This window comes from Watersipora subatra, chromosome 8 (genome assembly GCF_963576615.1).
Source record: "Watersipora subatra chromosome 8, tzWatSuba1.1, whole genome shotgun sequence".
NCBI classification, from domain to species: Eukaryota; Metazoa; Bryozoa; class Gymnolaemata; order Cheilostomatida; family Watersiporidae; genus Watersipora; species Watersipora subatra.
Genome location: NC_088715.1, coordinates 21604382 through 21626250, shown reverse-complemented (window position 1 = coordinate 21626250; position 21869 = coordinate 21604382). Strand labels below are relative to the sequence as shown.

The window sequence follows — 21869 nt, the reverse complement described above, 5'->3', positions numbered from 1 at the left end:
GCATCATAGAGTGTACTCAGCTAATATACTTGCTCCCCTGAGCAATATAACAAATAATATCCCATTCTAAAACTCTCAGAAATCTTTGAGCATAAAATTTCCCATCTCTAGCAAAAGTCAACTTTCAACCATCTCATTTCAGTCTCAATAGTACATTTTCCACAGAATAAAAAATTGGAGGAAATACTTTGTAACGTATCCCTTTTTGATTTTGTTGCTAGGATGTATTGAAAGCTATTGTGAACAAAATTTGCAAAATTTGCAAAACAATGATAAAATTGTATAAAATGATCGATATTATTTTTGGAAAAAGATTATCATAGTAAATATAAATTCTAAAGAAAACTTGCAAAAATTAAACTCAGCTGTTTAGTTGCATCACTAAACATAACAACTATAAAACTTCTAATAAAGAAACATTTTTTTCTTCTTTTTTACAAAGAAATTCTTTGGAAAACCTTTACAGATAACTTGGCCATATGGTTTGTATATATTTTTCATCTAGCTCTTTTACTGCTACACAAAAGGGTCTCAAAATTTGCATGATGCAAAACTTGGTGGGGAAGATTATTTCAAATAGAGATAAGTTTTTTCCAAAACAAAGTGATCTTGAATTCCATGGTTTGTCTGCTTTTGTTTATTTCTTTAAAGTCAAAATCATTGAATTTACATTACATTGAATATTACATTATATTTCTACTTGCTATTAACTTGTTTATGTCATGACATATTAGATGGTTATTGTCTCGTGCCAGAAACAAACAAATAACAAGCATGGAAACCTAGTCTTGAAATCACTATGTTTCCATTACTCGCATCATTCAAATTTCGAGTCGTGCGCAAGTTACATTATTGTGGGAGTTAAGTGTTGCTGTGGAAATTTGTGTGATGTGATTGGCTCCGGCGCTTTGTTGAGAAACTGTAAGGAATGGTTGGCTATAAGTTGATATCAAGCGACGCAGTTAGTGACCCATGTGTTGGCTATAAGTTGATATCAAGCGACGCAGTTAGTGACGCATGTGTTGGCTATAAGTTGATATCAAGCGACGCAGTTAGTGACCCATGTGTTGGCTATAAGTTGATATCAAGCGACGCAGTTAGTGACGCATGTGTTGGCTATAAGTTGATATCAAGCGACGCAGTTAGTGACGCATGTGTTGGCTATAAGTTGATATCAAGCGACGCAGTTAGTGACGCATGTGTTGGCTATAAGTTGATATCAAGCAATGCAGTTAGTGACGCATGTGTTGGCTATAAGTTGATATCAAGCGACGCAGTTAGTGACGCATGTATTGGCTATAAGTTGATATCAAGCGACGCAGTTAGTGACGCATGTGTTGGCTATAAGTTGATATCAAGCGACACAGTTAGTGACGCATGTGTTGGCTATAAGTTGATATCAAGCGACGCAGTTAGTGACGCATGTGTTGGCTATAAGTTGATATCAAGCGACGCAGTTAGTGACGCATGTGTTGGCTATAAGTTGATATCAAGCGACGCAGTTAGTGACGCATGTATTGGCTATAAGTTGATATCAAGCGACGTAGTTAGTGACGCATGTGTTGGCTATAAGCTGATATCAAGCGACGCAGTTAGTGACGCATGTGTTGGCTATAAGTTGATATCAAGCAATGTAGTTAGTGACGCATGTGTTGGCTATAAGTTGATATCAAGCGACGCAGTTAGTGACGCATGTGTTGGCTATAAGTTGATATCAAGCGACGCAGTTAGTGACGCATGTATTGGCTATAAGTTGATATCAAGCGACGTAGTTAGTGACGCATGTGTTGGCTATAAGCTGATATCAAGCGACGCAGTTAGTGACGCATGTGTTGGCTATAAGTTGATATCAAGCAACGTAGTTAGTGATGCATGTGTTGGCTATAAGTTGATATCAAGCGACGCAGTTAGTGACGCATGTGTTGGCTATAAGTTGATATCAAGCAACGTAGTTAGTGATGCATGTGTTGGCTATAAGTTGATATCAAGTGACGCAGTTAGTGACGCATGTGTTGGCTATAAGTTGATATCAAGCGACGCAGTTAGTGACGCATGTGTTGGCTATAAGTTGATATCAAGCAACGCAGTTAGTGATGCATGTGTTGGCTATAAGTTGATATCAAGCAACGCAGTTAGTGATGCATGTGTTGGCTATAAGTTGATATCAAGCGACGCAGTTAGTGACGCATGTGTTGGCGATTTAAACATGTGAAACACGTGAAACGTTAAAGTTGAGTAGATTACGCAATATTTACATTTGCAAAATTCACAAGTTGTTTTTATAAGTCGCAAACATGATAAATTTGATAAAAGTTTGCAAACCGCAAAACTTTCCTACTGTAACTTGAGGATTTCTGCCATATCCACAATGCGATTAACTTGCGGAAGTGCTCAAATTTACATGTAATTGACACCATAGTAACAATGTAAATAAGTCAATCTACATGTACATGAGACTTTCACTATGTTTTCAGTGTGTGGGTGATGAAGATTTGGAGTTGTTTGCCCATTGAGTTACCATGTGATAATTATTTAAATAGACATTCACATATTGCAGACTAATTTGGTCACTTTCTTAAAAGAGATATGCAATTACTTGTCAGATGTTATAACAGGGCATCCCTATCTTGCTAGTGGCATACTTTCAAAGAAAATATCGACTTAAGTGTAGAAACCTATTAAATGGCTTGTGCGGCATTTTCTGGTACATCCTCCGTAAGTGGTGTTTCTATATTTCAAAAAAATGAAAATTTAAAGAAAAATTTCTGGTAAAAAAAAACTGCTTGACTAGTGGTTTTTGCTGCTTCAATTTTGCAAATACCGCAAATTGGTGGATTGACGGTAACTTGGAAACATAGTGATTGTAATTAGTTTGATAGTTCATTGTTTCAACTAAGTGATTTTTCCAGGTTAGCAAAATTTGAAGCAGTAAATGAGATATCTCTTGATGAAACCATTGTATTGATTTATTTCTTTGCCTTGACTACGATCATTATTTGCGGGATCTCGTTAAAAGATTTACATAGAACATCAGGCGTTATCCCTCATCTATGAACTTGTCTGACATTTTGGTACATGTCTGAAAAGTACCACAGGCCTGCTTAGCTAATTTTGGCAATCATCTTTTTCAATACTTAAACTGAAAGTGTGCAAAAAACAGTTATTTATTGTTGTCTGTCTTTCATTCTGAGCTGCCAAAAAAATCTGTTTTAGGCAACGGCAACACCTTTTTTAGGTTATATCAGTTAAAATATTATATAAATTAAAATTGTGCCAAACTAATTTTATAGAGACTTTGCATCGGTGCTAATATATGCTTCCAATGGCGAATGCTTCCAAAAATATTATATAATAGCTAATAATGAATTACTTCTAATTTACTACCATCTAGTTCCTGCAGAGCTTGACACAAAGCCAACTATACGTAAAACACATGCTACGCTAGTTCCCTAGTAGTCAAGTGCGCCATGAGCAATTATCCGCTGCACTGATAAAGCACAGAAAATAACTTTAAGCCCAGTTTTTCTTTACTCCCTGAAAATGGTCAAATGGTTGAAGCGGTAACACTTGTTACCGCCAATGCAAACATGTGGTATATGAATCCAGCTTCTAAACGCCATCTATTTCAACCTGTAAACTTTGGCTGAAAAGTTTGACACACATTGAGCACACATGCTATCATAGGAATATTTTATAGCTTTCTAAAAACCATTAACCAGAGTTAATGGATTCTGAGAAGTCTGTGCTCCACGGCTTAAATGACGCTTAGTTCGCAATTTGTTCTAATGTTATATCTTCCTTGCTAACATATGTTTTTAGCAGCGTTTTTACAGAAAACACCTCAAACCGAACTCCTGACAAAAATAAATTTCTGATTTTGAATTATGGTCAAAAAGCATAGCTAAATGGTATATTCATCTTGCTTATATAGTATGTATGATGACTTCTTTAGCCCAGAACACAACAGATGGAATATTAGAAATGATAACAAAAAAGTTTAATAACCTACGGTGACTACAGGGGTTAAGTACTTTATATAATTAGAAAAAATTCTATTCACCGCAGGATTATAAATATTAGAAGCTAAAAATAGAGTTTAACAAAATTTGAAGGCTAAGGTTCAATTTCGGCTTTAATATATGCTACTTTTGAATGTGTAGAACAAAACATTTTCACCCATTTTTCATGTTGTTAAAAGTTTTCCCAATTTCCTTACATTCACCTTTTCCTTTTTATCTTTCAGTCAAATCAAAAATATTTGCCTTTGGGTTGAATCACACAATATGAATGCCCAAAAAGGTCATCGTTTTAGGCTAATTGACAGAATTCAGCTTCTAAACGTTAACTCTAGCCTTACTACTCTAAAAACAAATACAATTATGTAGTACTCGTTGACTGAAACAGCTACAAAGAAGACAACTAATATCATTTTACATTTAAAACAATTTATTATATCAACAACAATATAATAATTTAAATTTATACAACATTTACAGTCAAAATTTGTTTTGCTGAACTACAATGAAGATATTAAAAACACACATAAAACTCCTCACTCATGTGTAAAATAATTAAGCATGCTAAAACATTGATACTACTCAAGAATATTAACTGCCATTATTATTACTACATAAGATTATCACAAAAGTACAGTCAATCTTCCAAATGCGTATTATTATCCAACCAAAAGTTCCAGATATAATCTACTCCTCAATAGGACGAACTTTGCACACACAGATAGATTTGCACAGCTTCTTTACCTTGAGTCTGTACTCAGGGTTTAGATAAGCGTAGAAAGCGATATTGCCAACACCGTACAAGGTTTGAAGGCAGATACCAATCTGTGACGCTACATAGAGTATTGGCTCACGCCCAGAAAATTTAAGAAGAAAGCAAATCAACACAAGAAAGAGCGGTGAAGCCGAGGCATAAAGCATTACAATCGTTCCGATGATGTAATCAGATGTCTTGATCAAAATCTGATCTTTTTCTTGTAAGGTTCTCTTTTTCATTCTTTGTATTTCTTTGAAAACTGCTGTCAGGCAAATGGTTGTTAACAGAAGTGAAACAAAAAGAAACACGTGTATGACAATGAGAGAAACGATTCCTTTCCAATTGAAAAAGTTTGGTTGAACTTTACCATTCATAAGACAAGCAATATCAGGAGATGTTGATAGGGTGCCTGACAATGCAAGATTGATTATCCAAACCAGAATCAAAATTTTCCCAATGTGGTTTGAAAGTGTCGAAGTGCTGTATTGAAATGCTTTGCAAACGGCGTAGTATCTGTCAAAACTTGCAAGAGCCAACAGACTGTAACGGCTTAAACCAACAGCCATTCCAACTCCTTGGAGAACCGCAGATGTGACTTCAAATTCCGGCGAAGGCAGATGTGAAAGTAGAGGGCTGTAGCTTGTTGTTAGATCGCAGCTGGCTACGATGTCAGCTACGGCCAAATTGATCAGAATCAAGAAGTAGTTTCGTTTACTAGGCAAATCAGTAGTAAACAAAATAGATATATGTAATACGTTTGCGAGCACACTGACAATGTTGAACACCAATATTGCTGTTGAGTAGGCAGCGCTATGTTCTCCAGTGCATAACCTTATTGCTGATAAATTTTCTGTTGAAACGTTGCTCAGCAAACTCATTGTGCAAGTTTTGATTAGAGACAATCTGTCAGCGAAGAGAGGTTCAGGTTTATTGTAACTGTCTCCAAATGTTATTCTGCAACAATCAGAAAATACAATGATGCACTTTAAAAAATAATTTTCGCAAAGTCACAAACAAGTGTGTAATAAAATACAGTACAGTATATCTTTTTTATTTTTATTTTTAGAAATTACTAAAAACAAGTGATTCAGCAAATTTGAACACCTACAAAGCAAGTGAACAACTATGATTAAGCAAAGTTTTTAAACAAATATAATGTTGATATTCTGAATTCGTTTATTCTAAGAAAACTCCCTCAATTGGATATATCAAGCTAAATGTTTTTTAAATTTTCAACACATGTTTTAGAAAGTTAAAAAAATTAAGAATGGAAATGAGAAAATATGACAATGGGTTGTGTATGATTCAGTGTTGTGGAATGGAAATGACAAAAGGATACCTGCTGCTTTTTGTATGGCAGTTCATGAGAAACTTTTTGAAATATTATAGGAGACATTTTAACTGCATCTGTTTTAAAAAGTCCCAAAGCGTCATTGGATATAAGTGTGGGCATACATGCATGAGTGTGTGCATTTTTAAGCGCGTGTGCATGCATGTGTGTGTGAGTGTGTGCGTGTGCGTGTGCGTGTGCGTACATGCACAAGTGTGTGTGTGAATGTAAGCGCGCATATATGTGCATACGTGTGTCAGAGTGCATTAACACTATACTATTGCGATTGTTGGCTAGCTCTATTTTCATCCTCAGCTCATATGTAACGACACAAAACAGCAACTCAACTCTGTCAGTTTGAAAAACCTATGACTCAACTTAACCAAGCCAAGAGGACGACGGCCCGGAAAATCAAACCAGGAGACCAATGATTAAGTCAAACCGGTTAGTGGCTAGGTTAAAAAAGTAAGGACCCTCCAGTTTCTGAGATGCAGAGGTGAGCTCTTGTCATATACAGGGAGCTGCAAAAACGAAGGAGAACATTCACCCAAGAGCTTCCAAATGCATGCTACTTTTATTGCACATAACTCCATGTTAACTTACCTTATTCACAACTATTGTACTAGTAAATAAACAAATTCAGAATTGGTAAGATAGTGAAATACTATATTAATCTAATCAAAACATTAACTTTACGGTCTCAAAGTTCTTATTATTTTCTGTATTTGCCTGTTTGAATAGTTATGCTCGAATAAAAAGGCACTTTTTAGGCAGCCAGTCGTAGTCAGTCTTAAGTTATCATTCACTTTGAATGGGATCATATGGATTCTCAGAGCTACATGTGAAATCTGAAAAGTCAAGAACGGGATTATTGAACACATGTTTATTATTTTAACCACGTTTATGACAGTTTATTGAAGTTATGTTGGCATGTTGATTAGCAATGTCTTTTTTGAAGGATGATACTCGCAAAGAAAAGTTTGAACGTAATGTTTCATGATTTTTGCATTCATGACTAACGTTTACTTATAAATATATTATTTGTAACAGTGTATTATATGTAGCCAAACAATACAATAGCTATAATAGCTAAATCACTCTTATTTTTAGAATTCTTATTGTAAAATTTTAGGTATAAAATTTAAGTTTCAGCAGGAAAAGGTTCTTGAGAATAAAAGTTTTCTAAAACTGCCTTCTTTCAGACACATGTTGACATGTAAGTAATCTGAAGTGTCTATTAGAATTGTACACCATTTGTAGGAGGAGACTTGGCTGGTCACTTTGCAAATTGAACAGGTAACCTATCTCACTATGGTTACTGGTAGAAGTGGTAAGTTAAATTGTAGCACTTTTTCTGAGACATGACTGGTATTTGAGGTAGCTGGCATGAAAGGTAGTCCATTGCAAATGAGTTAACACTGCACAAAGATACTTGTTATTTATGAACAGGCAGTGGTGATGTGTTTGTGCTAGCTTAGATAAGTAAATATCACTAGCAACCTTAACACTATTGGCAGCAGTAGGATATTCTAGAGCCCTGCTCTCTACAAGTACCAAAAGTTAGGAAAAATCAGAGTGAACTTCTTGACAATGTCCAAAAGGTAGCGGTAGAGAGTAAACAAAACAAATCTAGTAGTGTTTAAGCAAGGTTTGAGCGAGAAGAGAGAAATAGACGTCATATTGGAATGGCTGATAAATGGCTTGAAGATGGAAAGAAAAAGAGAGATGATGGAAAGAGAGAGAAAGGCAGAGAGTGAATGAGGGAAAGAAGGAGTCAGCACGATTTAGTTGCTGATAAAAGGCTTGTGATGAAAAGTGAGTGAGGATGTAAAAGAGGAAAAGAGAGTAAGAACGAAAGCGAGAAAAAGAAAAGAAGAGAAAGAGAGAAAGCGAGAAAGAGAGAATGAAAATAGATAGAAAAAGAGAATCAGTGAGAGAGAATGGGATAAAGAGACGGGAAGAGAGAGAGAGAAAAAAAGACAGCATGTTAGTGTGGCTTATGAAAAGCTTGTGACAATGACCAAGATTCGAGTCAATCAGTATACAGCAAAAAAGGGCACTAAAGTTAGCGAACTTGCCCAAACAAGCCTTAAGAAGTCAAATCATTTATTAATGGATATTGAATAATCTGTTCTAGTTAAATTCAACTGACAGTTGATTGTCACCATAAATAAATTCACTTTTATTCTTTATTTTCAGTAACCAAAATGACCGAACGGAAATATTAACAATGCTTCTCTTTATTATTACTATGTCAATGATTCTTACTACATTGACATATTTATTACCGACAGTGATATCCTAAGTAAAATGTTATGTTATTCGTTAAGTGCTGGAGTAAAGATGTCAGTGCATTCCAAAGTTTCCAACCATAAATGTTTCTACAAGGCCTCGACACCCCTACACATATTTTATTGGTTGATAATGTGTAGTATGCACTAATATAGTATTGTTTAATGTTCTGCCCATACACTGGCAACAAACTTATTTATACCATTTTGATTGCAGTGCAGACAAATATGCGGACAAATTTTAAATGTGTTTGCCATATTCGAGCTAGCAACCAAGAGAGGTATGTTTATTTTTATGCTTATACTGTCATGCTTATCTATTGTTTTGCAGTTGTGAATACTTGCATTAAGTACTTGGCTGAGGAACGCCAATTATGACCGCTCACCTATAAGTTCTTCTGCCAAAAAAATGATCACAGATCATGGAACTAGCCGATCTGCAAAAAGATTTGCCCATAAATTATTTGTCCCGACCTATTTCTATTAGAAAAGTTGTCTAACATTTGGCCTTAAATCTTTCTGATGAACATATCTTTTTTGAAATAATATTAGTCTGTGTTTTGATTGAACTGCTAAAACCGTACCGTTCTTCTTCTGCAACCGGTTTCAGTAAACAGCAACGAGTAATACACACAATTTTTGTTTAGCAAATTCATAGACTCTGGTCCAGAGCTAGCTAGATTCAACTGATAAAAAAAGGCCACTTTACTGCTGAAAATGCAAAATTATGAAAAAAAAGAAAGCTATGATCAAGCCAATAGTCCACCTCATCTCTGACAATTTCAGGAAAAATTCAGTCTGTAGCCAATGCAAGCTCAGGCAAAACTGAGTACCCTAAAGATGAGTACCCACATTACTTATTTTGATTAGGACCAGGCCACCGTTAGCCCATGTGAGGGTTAAAGTCTGTTAGAATTTTATTTGGGAACATTCTAATGCAACAACCAACCCCTTCAACTATACGACACCACGAACGGGGATAGAAACAAACCAGTAGATTTGAAAGTAAGATTTAAAAAGAGACTGATTAAGCTGGCTGGGGCGCTCTGAGTTTTCTGCCATGTTTACCAAAAGACGGGCAAGAAGGAGAGGTTCTGCATAAACTATCAATTTTTAAATGCAGTAGTTATTCAAGACACTTACCCATTTTCCCAGATCAACGACAGCCTTTTCACACTTTTTGTGAGACATTTATGCTGTGAGTTTTTTACAGATGTGCAAAATATATACAAAGTGTTGCTGTTCGATTGACCTCAGTATCAGCTACTTTCCCAAGGCTGATGAGTGTGTCTTAGACCGCCTTCATTAAAAATGCTGTTGTTGTGACAGGACATCATCTCAGCTATTATTTCAAATTTGAAAAGGTATCTGCACTGGATGAAAGAGGCTTTCAAATTCCTGGAAGAGACTGGTTTAGCATTTTGGCAATCACCACAAGCGAGGCCAAAATTACTGGACTGATTAATAGCATAAAAGGAGCCATGACATAGCCACTTGAATGCCCCTTTAACTTACATCCGATGCAACGGAAGACAAAAAAATTTAGAGAACCACCGAGTTTGTCAAAAATTGGATATTTGCATTATAACAGCCAGCAAGAGTGAAGCTGAGAGTTTACTTCTAGAGTTTCTATATGAGCACTACGTCTCTTATGAACTTTTTTTGTTAGAGCTTTATATTGCATGAACATGTGTTTATTGTCCACAAACTTGAAGTAGTTGTTTTTAGTAATGTAAATAAGCAAAGGGTTACTTTGGATCTTTTATAACACATCACTAAAGAGTTTGTGACTAGTTTCATTTAAACTTTCCACATATACACTGTACACCTTTCATCAAACCTTTAAAAAAGGGGTGTCTCAAAACCTGGTTTAGTTTTATAGAACCGGCCTTTTAAACACCAATAGTGAGCTATCTGATTGAAAAATAAACAATTCTAAGCATAGGCACATGAACACAACCAAATATGATTTCAGTAAAATGTGGAAACTGTTTAGTATCACATTTTTTCTTACGTCTCAGCCGATGCTTCCTTGGTTTTAAAAAAAGTTGTTCCAGTAACCAGTTGTGATATCAGTTAGAATAAGCCTGTGACCCTAACATAACCTTTTGGTTTTCATAAAAAAACAAAAACTAGGATAAATTACATTTCAAGATAAAATCACTGTTTCCATTTGGTATTGCAGCATCAACTGTGTTATGGAGCAATATTGATTTTTGCTGTATCAACTCCTAAGCACATATTAGATATTTTAAACTAGATGAAAGTATTCTATAGAATTCACCATGAGTTTACATTTTATTTTAATGTAATGTCACTGCAAATCAATAATAATATTTGTAATTTCCTATGCAACCCGATTAGTGTAAATGTGTTCATGGCTATTTATATAGCATAAGTTTGTCACAAGATTAGAAAATGCTCCAAAATATAATACAAACTACAATTTTTTAAATAAATCATAAAATTTCCTTCGTATTTTTAGGAACCTTTGTCAATACTAAAGGGAAGGGCTCTGCGAGAACCAAAACTAGCTAGCGGTAATACTGCTATTATATGTTTTAACCAACACAACAATTACCTTTTTACTGTATTTAGGCAACCATTGCCAACAAATTATAACGCTGCTTGGGTTTGGTTTTTCACAAACGCAACTGTTGCATTTCAAAATGCGGTGAACATTTAGACTATTTAAAAATGCTTTACAGTTAGCAAAGTATAAATAAATACTCACAAGTGCTAAAGAGATTGGAGCGACTTAAAATAACTGTAATGGTGACTCCCGAGGGAACAGCAGACACGACTTCAACTCTGGTGAAAGCAGATGTGTCAGTAATGGGTTATAGATTTCTGTCAGGTTACAACAACCCACAATGTCAGCTACTGTCTAGTTAATCATAACCAGGAAGCTGCTTCATTGAATAGGTGAATCAATACTGTTTGGAATAACTAGAGGTAATACATTGGCAAGCGCAATAAGAATACTGAGCAACTACAGTGTTGCTAAGCAGGTGTAATGAGGTTCTCCAGAACATAAAATTAGTGTTGGTTCATTTCCTGTATTTGTAATACTCAGCAAACTCATTATGCAAGTTTCTACTTTAAAACAGTCTGCCAGCAAAGAGAGCTGCAGGTTTCTTCTAACCACTTTTGAATACCTTTCTGATGCAATATAAAACCGTTGCACTTTATACACACCTTGTTTTGAAATGACAAATTTTGTACAAATTGGCATGAAGTAAATCAAACTGAAACTACATTACATTTCAAAAACGATAAAAATTGAAATGTTTTATATTGAAATTTTAAAAATGATGCATTTTGTAGAGTCAACCAATATCTGAACAAAAAGCTAACTTTCCATTTTAACATGAAGCATTTTTTTTTAAAGTTACAAAACTTTGTTTAATCAGAATTAAGAAATAGTTTATTTTACGAAGTAAGTCTCTAGCATTTATCATTAAGAATCCCTAAATGCGTTATAGTTGATGACGTGGCAGCATAGCGTTCTGCAAACTAACACAGGGTTTACTTTGAAACAATCTGCTAGCCAAGAGAAGCAGGGCGAATTTACTGTGGTAAACATGGTGAAAATGCTCTACCCTAAATATAGCAACAAACAGAAAAGATTTGAAATCCATCAAGAATTGAGTAAGTTACATTTCATTTCAGTTGCTTTAGAAGGAAATGAACATAAACCGCTTAGTAAGGCTTGTTATAATTATCAAGTTTGAATACCCTTCACCTGAATTAGTTTAGCTCATAAACAAATGAGGGTGGTCGCAATGGACATCCCAATTGAGCACCAACTTTTTTGAAAGAAGTACTATAAACAATTTTAAAAGCAAAATGTCTCAATAGAAAGGCCAAAAGTGAACTTTTGGCATGTGTGTGTGCGTGCGTGCGTGTGTACCTATGTACCTATGTACCTATGTATATATGTATGTATGTACGTATGTACGTACGTATGTATGTATTTATGTATGTACGTATCTATGTATTTTTGTATGTAAGTACATATGTACGTACATATGCACATATGTACATACGTATGTATGTACATATGTATGTATGCACATATGTATGTACATATGTATGTACTTATGTATTTATGTATGTGTGTATGTATGTATGTAGGTATGTATGCATGCATGCTTTTTATATAGAGCATATTATTCGTCAAACTTAGATAGAGCGCGAGGCGAGCGCGAGGCGAGCGCGAGGCGAGCGCGAGGCGAGCGCGAGGCGAGCGCGATTGTGATTTAGGCGAGGCGAGAAAGCGCGAGCGCGATTTAGACCACTAAGACTTAGACTTACACAACTCAGACTTTAACAACTTAGATGACTTAGACTACTTAGATGACTTAGACTACTTGGACGAAATAGATTTAGACTTAGACGACTTAGACCAACAATACTTAGACTTAGTCTTAGATTTAGACTTGGACTGAGATGACTTGGACAACTTAGATGACTCGGACGACTTAGACAATTTTAACGACTTAGACTTGGATGACTTAGACTTTTTAGATTTATACTAACATTTTTTAATCTGACACCAGCTACTGTCAATGACGTTTTCTCCAAGTTTTCAACATTAACAAAATAAAATTGGCAACAAACCAACAGTTTACAACTACAAACTTTGTCACTCACATGTGTTTATCGATTGTTCATTGCCTGCAAAATATTTTGTCTCCACTTTTAAATGATTCCCAAATAAATGTTGTGCAAGCTGTTCTATTGTACCTGATATACCTACTGATGTTATATCTGTTATTAGCCATGTACAGATACACAGAACAATATTAGCAAGTCACAGCACCTTTGATTATGAACCTCGTATGATTGGACAGTAGCTAATGACTGCAAGCAGCTAAAAATTCTTGTACCCAATCAAGTTCACCTAATTGTTTGCAGACTCATAGTTTCTCATCAGTAAATCGGCTGCAGAATATGTTACAAATTCTAATGGAGGTAAAGTGATATTCTGGTGAGAGCTCGACAGCATGAGAAATGATATGTAATATCCACAAACATCACATGAGCTATGAAAGCAGCTGAGTTATTTCTAGACTAGCAAAATTACAAAGAAAGAAGCTCTAAGCCGGGGATGCTCAACTCAATTGTACAAGGGAAAAAAATTCAAATTACACTTTAGGTCGCAGGCCGAACATGATAAATATTTATTTAACATACTAAAACTAAATGTTTTTGAAACATAAATACTAACTAAAACAGACAAGAATATTATTCTGAAACAATTTTGAACCGTAAAGGTTGACTTGCAACCAAATTCACTTTACAGTTATTTGGTATCTGAAGGTTCACCATGTTTTACTCTGCTGCGTTGTAGTTGCAAAATATGTGGAAATGTGATCATAAGCTTTTAAAAATCCAAAAGAAAGCGATTAAAAAAAGGTCATAGGTTGGAAATGTGGTTATTGTTTTGACACATAATGTTATCACGTGAAACCAAATTCCATTAAAATTTTCAATATAAAACGTCTCATAGCACTAGTTTATGACAAACACTTTTGGTTGTACCAGAGAGCCCCTACCAAATACAGATGCTCCTTACTTTACAGTTTCGATTCAGCTCGGTCTAATCATCTAATCATCTAGTCATAATCTGATCACGGGACCTAAATTTCCCACTACATGGTGCAAATAATTTCTGTATCATTTTTTGACATTCACAGTAGACCAAAATGCTTTTCATGTTTAGATCAGAACAATATGCATCCCCTCAAGGTGAAGTTAAAACACTAAACTTATTTTTAAGCTAGGTTTTGAGATATCAGTGCTCAAAGTGGCAGCCTTATAATGATGATGAAATAGACGTGTAAGGAAAATAGACATGGTTTTATTGAATGTGTGAAATATAATTGTGAAAATATTTGGACGAATGAGGTTGCATTAAAGTGTAAACAGTAGCACATTGTGTTCAGCTACGCCACAATTGAGCCGTTTTGAAATGAATTCCAACCTATGACCGTTTTTGTGATGGCCACGATTAATAGTTAGTTTTTAAGCTTTTAAGAGCTTTTGTTTACATTTCTACATATTTTTGACCTACAACACAGCAGACCAAGACACGGTGAACCTTTTGATACAAAATACCTGTAATGTAAATTTTGTTGCTAGTCAGCATCTATATTATTTCTATTTAATTTTTTGCTCTTCATAAATATCTTTAGTTAAAAATAAAATGCAGATCTTTTTGCTCTTATGTCAATGACCATAAAAAAACAAACTTGAATATCCAAAAATTGTTTACTCTCCTTAAAAATATATCTTATCAAAAACGTACAAGTTAGAAATATGAACATGCTAAGAACCTGGAAATAAAATGTGTGTGGCTCAGCAACAATAATGTAAATCATTCAGCTCAGTTTGCTCTTATAAACTTCATCTGATTATATGATCTGACCGAAACTACAAATTCATTTCTGTTTAGTGTAATGTTCTATGTGTGTGTATGTGTGTGTTTGTGTGCGTGTGCTTGTTTGTGTTTGTGTGTGTGTTTTATTTCATCAATTAGTAGAAGTATAAAATTAGGCAATAATAAAGATATAGTTACAATATTGATAAGGTTAAACAAAGTAATGAACCTTAGTTCCTATTGTTAAGGCGTGATAAGGCCCACATGCACAGCAGCACTGCAGCTAGTTGATGCGCTGGGCCCACACAAACTGGCAAACTTAAACGGCAGGTCTTCATTTTAGGAATCTAAGTTTAACAAATAACCTTTCAAATTAACTGTAAAACTAGTAAATGCAGAGGTTTTTGCGTAAGTCTATTGGAAGACTGTTCCATTGTGATGGTACGGTGTATTCGATTGTTTTTGTGACCTGAAGTAGTATAAAATAATGGTAAAGGTATGTTGGTTTCTAAAAGTATGGTGTCATAATGTGAATGCTTTTTGGTTTTGTCATCACTTGAATAAAATTTTGAATGCACTATCAAGGGAATGTTATATTGATAAAGTTTTTCAACAGGCAACACAGACCGCTGAACAAACACAGACCAAAATCAAGTACATATGTACATGTGTTGTGGAGATTCGCAGGATGGACAGCATGTGTTTATCAGGCCAATGGCTATCTTTGTAATATCTTGTAATAGCTAGACTTAATTGATGTGAGGAGCACGGTGGTAAGGCAAGTGAAACATTGCCTTCTGGAGTCTGCAGTTTTGTGCAGTATTATTTCATCAGCGCTTCATGTAAAATTATTTTGCAGGCCGGATGAGATTGCAAGGCAGCCGGGTGTAGCCGGCTGCCTTGCCCAAATTTTAACATAAAACTCTTTTAGCATCTTTTTGAATACCATGATAAATAAAATAGAAACTTTTCAAAAAAAATTTTTTTACACTCAATAATTAACGAGATTTTTCAAATGAATAAATAGCCCGGTTACTCAGAAAATAGTAAAAACAGTAGGAAAATTTTAAATGGTTTCAATAGTAAAGGTTGGCACGAGTCAATATATATATCAATGTATTTATGCATATTTGTGCATACATATGTACTTATGTACTTCTGTACTCATTTTTGACATCTTTGTTAGCATTCAATGACAGGAATTGTTCATAGTCTTTGAATTACGTAATAACATTCGGTTACTGATATCAAACTGAACGTTGAATAAGTTCAATTGGTTTATTTCATGGTGTAATTAAGAACATTTTAGTAGTTTTGAAAGTTTGCCAAATAACATGAGAAAACAATAACCATAAACCATCAAGCGTGAACAAATTTGTTATCACTTCTCACTCATTGACAGACATTCATGTTTGAAAAAATTGGCATTTAACCTTGCATTGTGTTTTGATAAAAAACAATTCAAAAGGTTGACATGGTTTACTGTGTTGGGTAAATACTAGATCATGTTTGTAATATAAAAGCTATTCACAAAGATATTCTAAAAGTTTTACTGCAAAACATTTAATATCGATTGTAAAAAAATTTCTGAAAATCTAAATTTGCACATATTAAGTTGATCCTCAATTTTCAAAATATATTTTGAAAACTATATATCTTAAAGTGAAAGATATATTAAAATATATCTTTCAATTCAATATCCTTTTTGGTTTCTAGCAACAGAAAAACTAAGAGTGTTATTCCAAAAAGTAATCTATATTTTTCATTTGGTAATCGATTGTTAATTATTTTACCAATGATATACAGCTTCTGTATATCATTGGGGAGGAGGCTGTATATCATTGATTTTACCAAGCAATAATAATTTGTTTCCTATCAACTTCCAAGCGCATATTACAATTTTTAAACCAGATAAAAATGCTCTATAGAGAGCTATTAAGTAATTAACAACTATTACTTGTAATACATTTGCTCATAAATATTTCTATAGTTTAAGCTTAAAGAAGATTTAAAGTTACTAAATATATCTAAATATGTTTTTTTAAGGTTTAACATATTTTTTTGTTATTTGCTGGAAAGCTGGTTTTATTGAAACAAAAACTAATAAAATTTTTTTTGTCTTTTCAGGAAAATTTAAATTGCCATGTTTTACCGAAGAATAAGCTATAGTGATGATGAAGCATTTTTGCCACATCAAGCGCATGAAATGTTGGCTTTTATGAGTGTGAATTAACCCAGGCTAGCTCTTTACTGGTTCATTTAAAGATAACACAAGTTTAAATCAACATTGATAATATGTTTATCTTTTGAATTAAATAAATATCATATAATAAGCTATTTGTAATAGTATGAACGCAAGGATCTTTCTTTTGCTGTCATTTCTCTTAATTTTGGCAGTACATTAAAACTCAGCTTGTTGTTATATATTTGCCCTTAAGTTTTGCCCTTCTCACAGTCTCTGGCTGTACCATCCATGACGCATGGAGCTGGCCAGATTTTAACCTGCCTGGTCTTCACCCAGGCTTAAACCATGCAACTTGACTAGTAGTTTTAATTAGGAATTATCTAAATAGAACTCACAATAAATAGAGGCCCATAACTCCACATCCATCAAAATAGAACATGTTTTCAACCAAAGTTCCCTCATTTGTCTACTGCAAAAAAGAATTAAGATATAGCAGCTTTTCGGTAGCAATGTTTGATGCATAAATTTTGCTGTTGAGAAAAGTTCATATTTTAGCATAAAAGTTAACAGTTTCAGGCTTTTTTCAACTTTTTTGCAAGTTGTCTTTTCTCCTCTGTGTTGTATGGGCCATACTTTTCACCATGATTTGTTTCAAAATATTTTTAATGCTGTATTCTTAGGTCTGAGTTACTGAATTCTGGCAGATTAAACATGGTCTTGTTATTTACTGATGTTAACAAGTATTTATCCTGCCATTCAGTAATTAATTAATGTTCTTTTTTTTCAGCCACAGTTCTTCTTTTATTAGCCATGATGACTAGACAGCACTTAATTATAAATCAACAGTTAGGTAACTGATAAAGTAAATTGACCAACAATGGACAAGAACAAACAACCAATCATCGAAAGGGATTGGCCATTTGTAAACAGCTACATTTTTGCAGTGTATGCTAGTTGTAAGACAAACCTGTAACTGTGATCTTAATACATGTATACAAATATCACTGATCACATATTGAATGATAAAAAGATGGCAGCTTTTCAGTAAGTACATGTATGTACGTTGTATAACATTATCTATGACTACTTTGCTAAAGTTTAAAACCAACTGAAGATTCCAGTTGATGTGAGGGACAATACAGTATGCTTTCAACAACATCTCACCACTTTGTAGCATTTTTTCTATTTAGTGCATTGTACCACTGAATTATACTACCCCGGGAGTGGCATTGGCCTATCTAAACCAATGAACTTCCGTACGAAAATTTGAGCGCCAACTTGAACAATGCTACAAGGGCTTTCGGCAGTAATTAGTGAAATGGGGGATCATAGTTATCCCATGAAAAACTCATTTATCTGCTATAAATCAGTGTTTTGCCATTAATTGCTACCATGACGACAACCCTGAAACACAGAGAGTTAATGATATATCATTTTTCAAGTGAGTTTAGCATTTTATTCCTGGATTAGTAGCTGTAGTACAGCAGTAGCTGTTTAAAAGAAGCTGCTAGCGGCTAATTAGTAGTAGCTTACAAGCGTTTGTTAGTAGTATCTTGCTAGCAGTTGGTTAGTAGCAGCTTGCTAGTAGTAGCTGATTAGTATCTTGCTAGTAGCTGGTTAATAGCTTGCTAGAAGCTGGTCAGCTAATTTAGTATTGCTAGTGTGCTTATCTGTATGCTTATAACTTTTATAGGTTACTCTTGCTACCCAGGTGTTATCTGCATAGGTGGCTGATTCTCTAATTACCCTGAAAAACGTAAATTAGCTACAGTTTCAAGACTGTGATGCCACACTTGAGTTCATTCAGGTTAGTGTGTGTGAGTCTATTTTCCCATGTGTAACTGCAATTTGATACTGCAAAGACTCGTCATTGGAAATTCCTATGTCATGTTTGGCAGTGTGATCACAGTTAAAATAATGTACTGTAGGTTAACTTATATAAGGTGCAGATATTAGAATTCAGCCAATGTTAGTAAATGTGGTTTCTTGTTGTGTTTCTGCAGAAAGTTGATAGACTATTTGATATACTCAATAGTCATGAGTTGCAGGCCATGGCTAGAAACGGCCTATATGGTTGTCTAGTATGGAGTGCCTAACTCCGTTTTTACTAGACACAAAGACATATCTTATGAGTGAAATAATGGATGATACACCTTTATATAACACTAGACGGTACAACATTATTTTGTTGAAATTGTTGCTTTTTTAACTGTTCGCTTCCTATCTCTTTGCTATGGTCGAAATAAACTGAAATACTAATTCAAATTTTGGATTGAATCAGATTTGCACAAGTCATATTCTGGTAATGATCTATGTTGTGGTGACCTGATGTAGTCTGTTATTTTTTCACAATATTTCAATTTGTTTCTATGGTTAAATACTCTTCGTTTATTGTTTCGATTTCTAGTTTATGATCTTTGTGTGTGTACTGTTCTGCTTTTCAGTTTTTTAAACTAGCAGCTGCATCATGTAGTTTGGTGTGATATTAGTACATAATTGTTATGAGCCTGCATTATTTATATTGATGTACAACAGGGTGCACAAATGTCTTTAATTGAGGGTCAATATTTAATATGCTTGAAAACTTTGGTAGGCCACAATATGTATGATGATGTGAACTGAAGTTCTATATGATTTTAGGAACATTATTGTATTTCTATAACTATACACATTATATTAATTTACAATTACATCCACCTGCCAATAACAATTTATGTTTAGTTGTCTTTAGTGAATATGGAATACATATTATGTGCGCCATATTTATAGAGAAGTACTCTATGTAAAGCTTTACAAACCAGCCTAAAATGGGTTGTATTCCAAATATGTGCAAAAAAACAATTTTTTGGAAACTCAGTAAGGTGGGCCACGCTAAATTTGATAGTAGGCCAACACAGGCCGCTATTTTAGCATCACCCGTGTACAGTAAAAAAATTGAACAATGTTTATGTATTGATATATCTTGATGGTTAGTTTGTAGGCATGTTTGCATTACTGGATTGGTGTGTGCTGTTGATGTAGTACTTGGTTTAGTTTTGAAGTTACTCAAGCCTGGTCATTGAGATTACTTGCTGATGTACAAGTTCTCACAATACCATTTAGAGTTGTTCTTTAATGCTGTGTGGAGGTGTGGTACATGTATGTAGTACAGTGCTTGTTAATTCATCTCATCTAAGTATAGCAGAAAACGCACATATTATGCTTTGCAGTGCGTCATTTCACCTGCTGGATATAGCTTTTCAGACCACATGCTGCTTTCGAGCAAAATAGATCATGTTGGCCAAATCAAGAATTATACAGAAAAAGATATGACCAAGCTTCAAGATAATGGGCGCCAAAACCTAAATATAATCAATTCATGTATTGCTGGACAACGTGATATTGATCGACTATGAGTCTATTTTTTGTTGTGTTTGATTGTAATGGGTACATTTTGGCTGATACCTTAACTGCCTAACAATTTGCTTTTAAAAATCATTAATATTCATTCAGTCTATATTTTACCACCATTTCCTTTTCATTACCAATTGCAACAAAGGATAACTGCTATTATTGCAGGAGGCTGGAACAACAACCCATCAGTAGAGCAGTTTCAGTGTATCTTTTATTTAGGCGCTTGGTTACAAGATGTGGTGTTACACCAGGAACTACTGGTAACGTCAGATTTATGGATGATACTGCGTTGTTACAAGCTTTTACTACCACCGAATGTTAGTAGAGAAGATTGTGCTGAACATGTTAATGACAGACAAACTATGCTTCCCGAAGAAATGCTAAACATTACATCACATCCTGTTCTTGATAAAATTGCTGTATATTTATATGGCTGGCTTTTCAGATAACTGCTTAAAAAGTTGCGTTGTGAGCCATGTAGACTCTTTCTAGTTCAGTATAAGGAAGTTAGCAAATAAGATGAAATTCATGTTCTGTTAAGAGTTAAGAACAACGGTGGCTTGATTTCTCCTTCTGATAGTGCTGTAATAACTGTTCTTTGCGTCGAAAAGTATCGGAAGGCGGCTACATCAGCGAATCAATGTTTGAAATATTCTAAGATTCTAAAGTGTGTGAAGGAAGAGAACGCACGCTATGTTATATTTGAATTAAAGCAACATTATACTGACACTTCTGTAGGAATTGATAATCTTCACTTCTCACTACTAGCTTCAGTGGTAGAAACGTAGTTTGATTTACGACATCATCACTTTGCTAACTTAAAAAACCTATATTTACATCAAGTCAACGTCAGACATAATGCTACAAAAGCATATTATTTCTTTATTTATGTCACAGCGAACTGTTATTTCGCTGTGACATAAAATCTCTTAAGCCGTTTTAAGTTGGTATTTACTTTTAAGACTTTTCTCTAGATATGCATACAAATTGTATAGTCTGCAGGCATGTAGTAGTTCAATTTATTGTATAATTTATATACACTATCATGCTATTAGACGTTATATTAGGACCATCAGAGCATCTGGCTTATTAATTTTTTATGCATAGATCATTTATTTTCTGAATCACAAACAAATTTGATGGTAGAGTATAATGTAATTAAGATTTACAGTTTGCTTTATATATGCATACAATTTGTACATTTCGAGGGCATTTAGTTGTTTAATTTATTATATACTTTTTATATATAATGCTATTAGACATTGTATTGGCAACCGAGCAACCGGTTTATTTGCAATGCATAGATCATTTATTTTCTAAATCACGAATAAATTTTGTGGTCAAGCAAATTGTAGATAAGATTTATAGTTTGCTTTTAGTCTATTTCAATGTAAAACACATATAAATATAAAATAAATCAAGGTATACTGAGTGTTGAGACCTACTGGCGCAATAGCTAAAACTAACTTAGGCTCGAGGCCAATCCAACCATTTTTCAAAAAAAGCAATATA

At 34.3% G+C, this 21869-nt stretch overlaps 2 protein-coding genes across 2 annotated transcripts; one reads left to right on the top strand and one right to left on the bottom strand.

Moving 5' to 3' along the window:
• The first annotated feature begins 928 nt into the window (after window positions 1-928).
• On the top strand, window positions 929-2212 carry LOC137402368 (uncharacterized). The gene has a single exon (XM_068088869.1). The coding sequence runs from the start codon at window positions 929-931 to the stop codon at window positions 2210-2212; it is 1284 nt and encodes a 427-aa protein (XP_067944970.1).
• A 2491-nt stretch (window positions 2213-4703) lies between these two features.
• Window positions 4704-5651, bottom strand: LOC137402367 (delta-type opioid receptor-like). Its single transcript, XM_068088868.1, has one exon. It carries the CDS (start codon window positions 5649-5651, stop codon window positions 4704-4706), a length of 948 nt encoding a protein of 315 aa, XP_067944969.1.
• Between the last annotated feature and the right edge of the window lie 16218 nt (window positions 5652-21869).

Excerpts from the sequence above, each read along its gene's own strand:
- LOC137402368 (XM_068088869.1), top strand. The coding sequence starts at position 929 with ATGGTTGGCTATAAGTTGATATCAAGCGACGCAGTTAGTGACCCATGT.
- LOC137402367 (XM_068088868.1), bottom strand. The coding sequence starts at position 5,651 with ATGAGTTTGCTGAGCAACGTTTCAACAGAAAATTTATCAGCAATAAGG.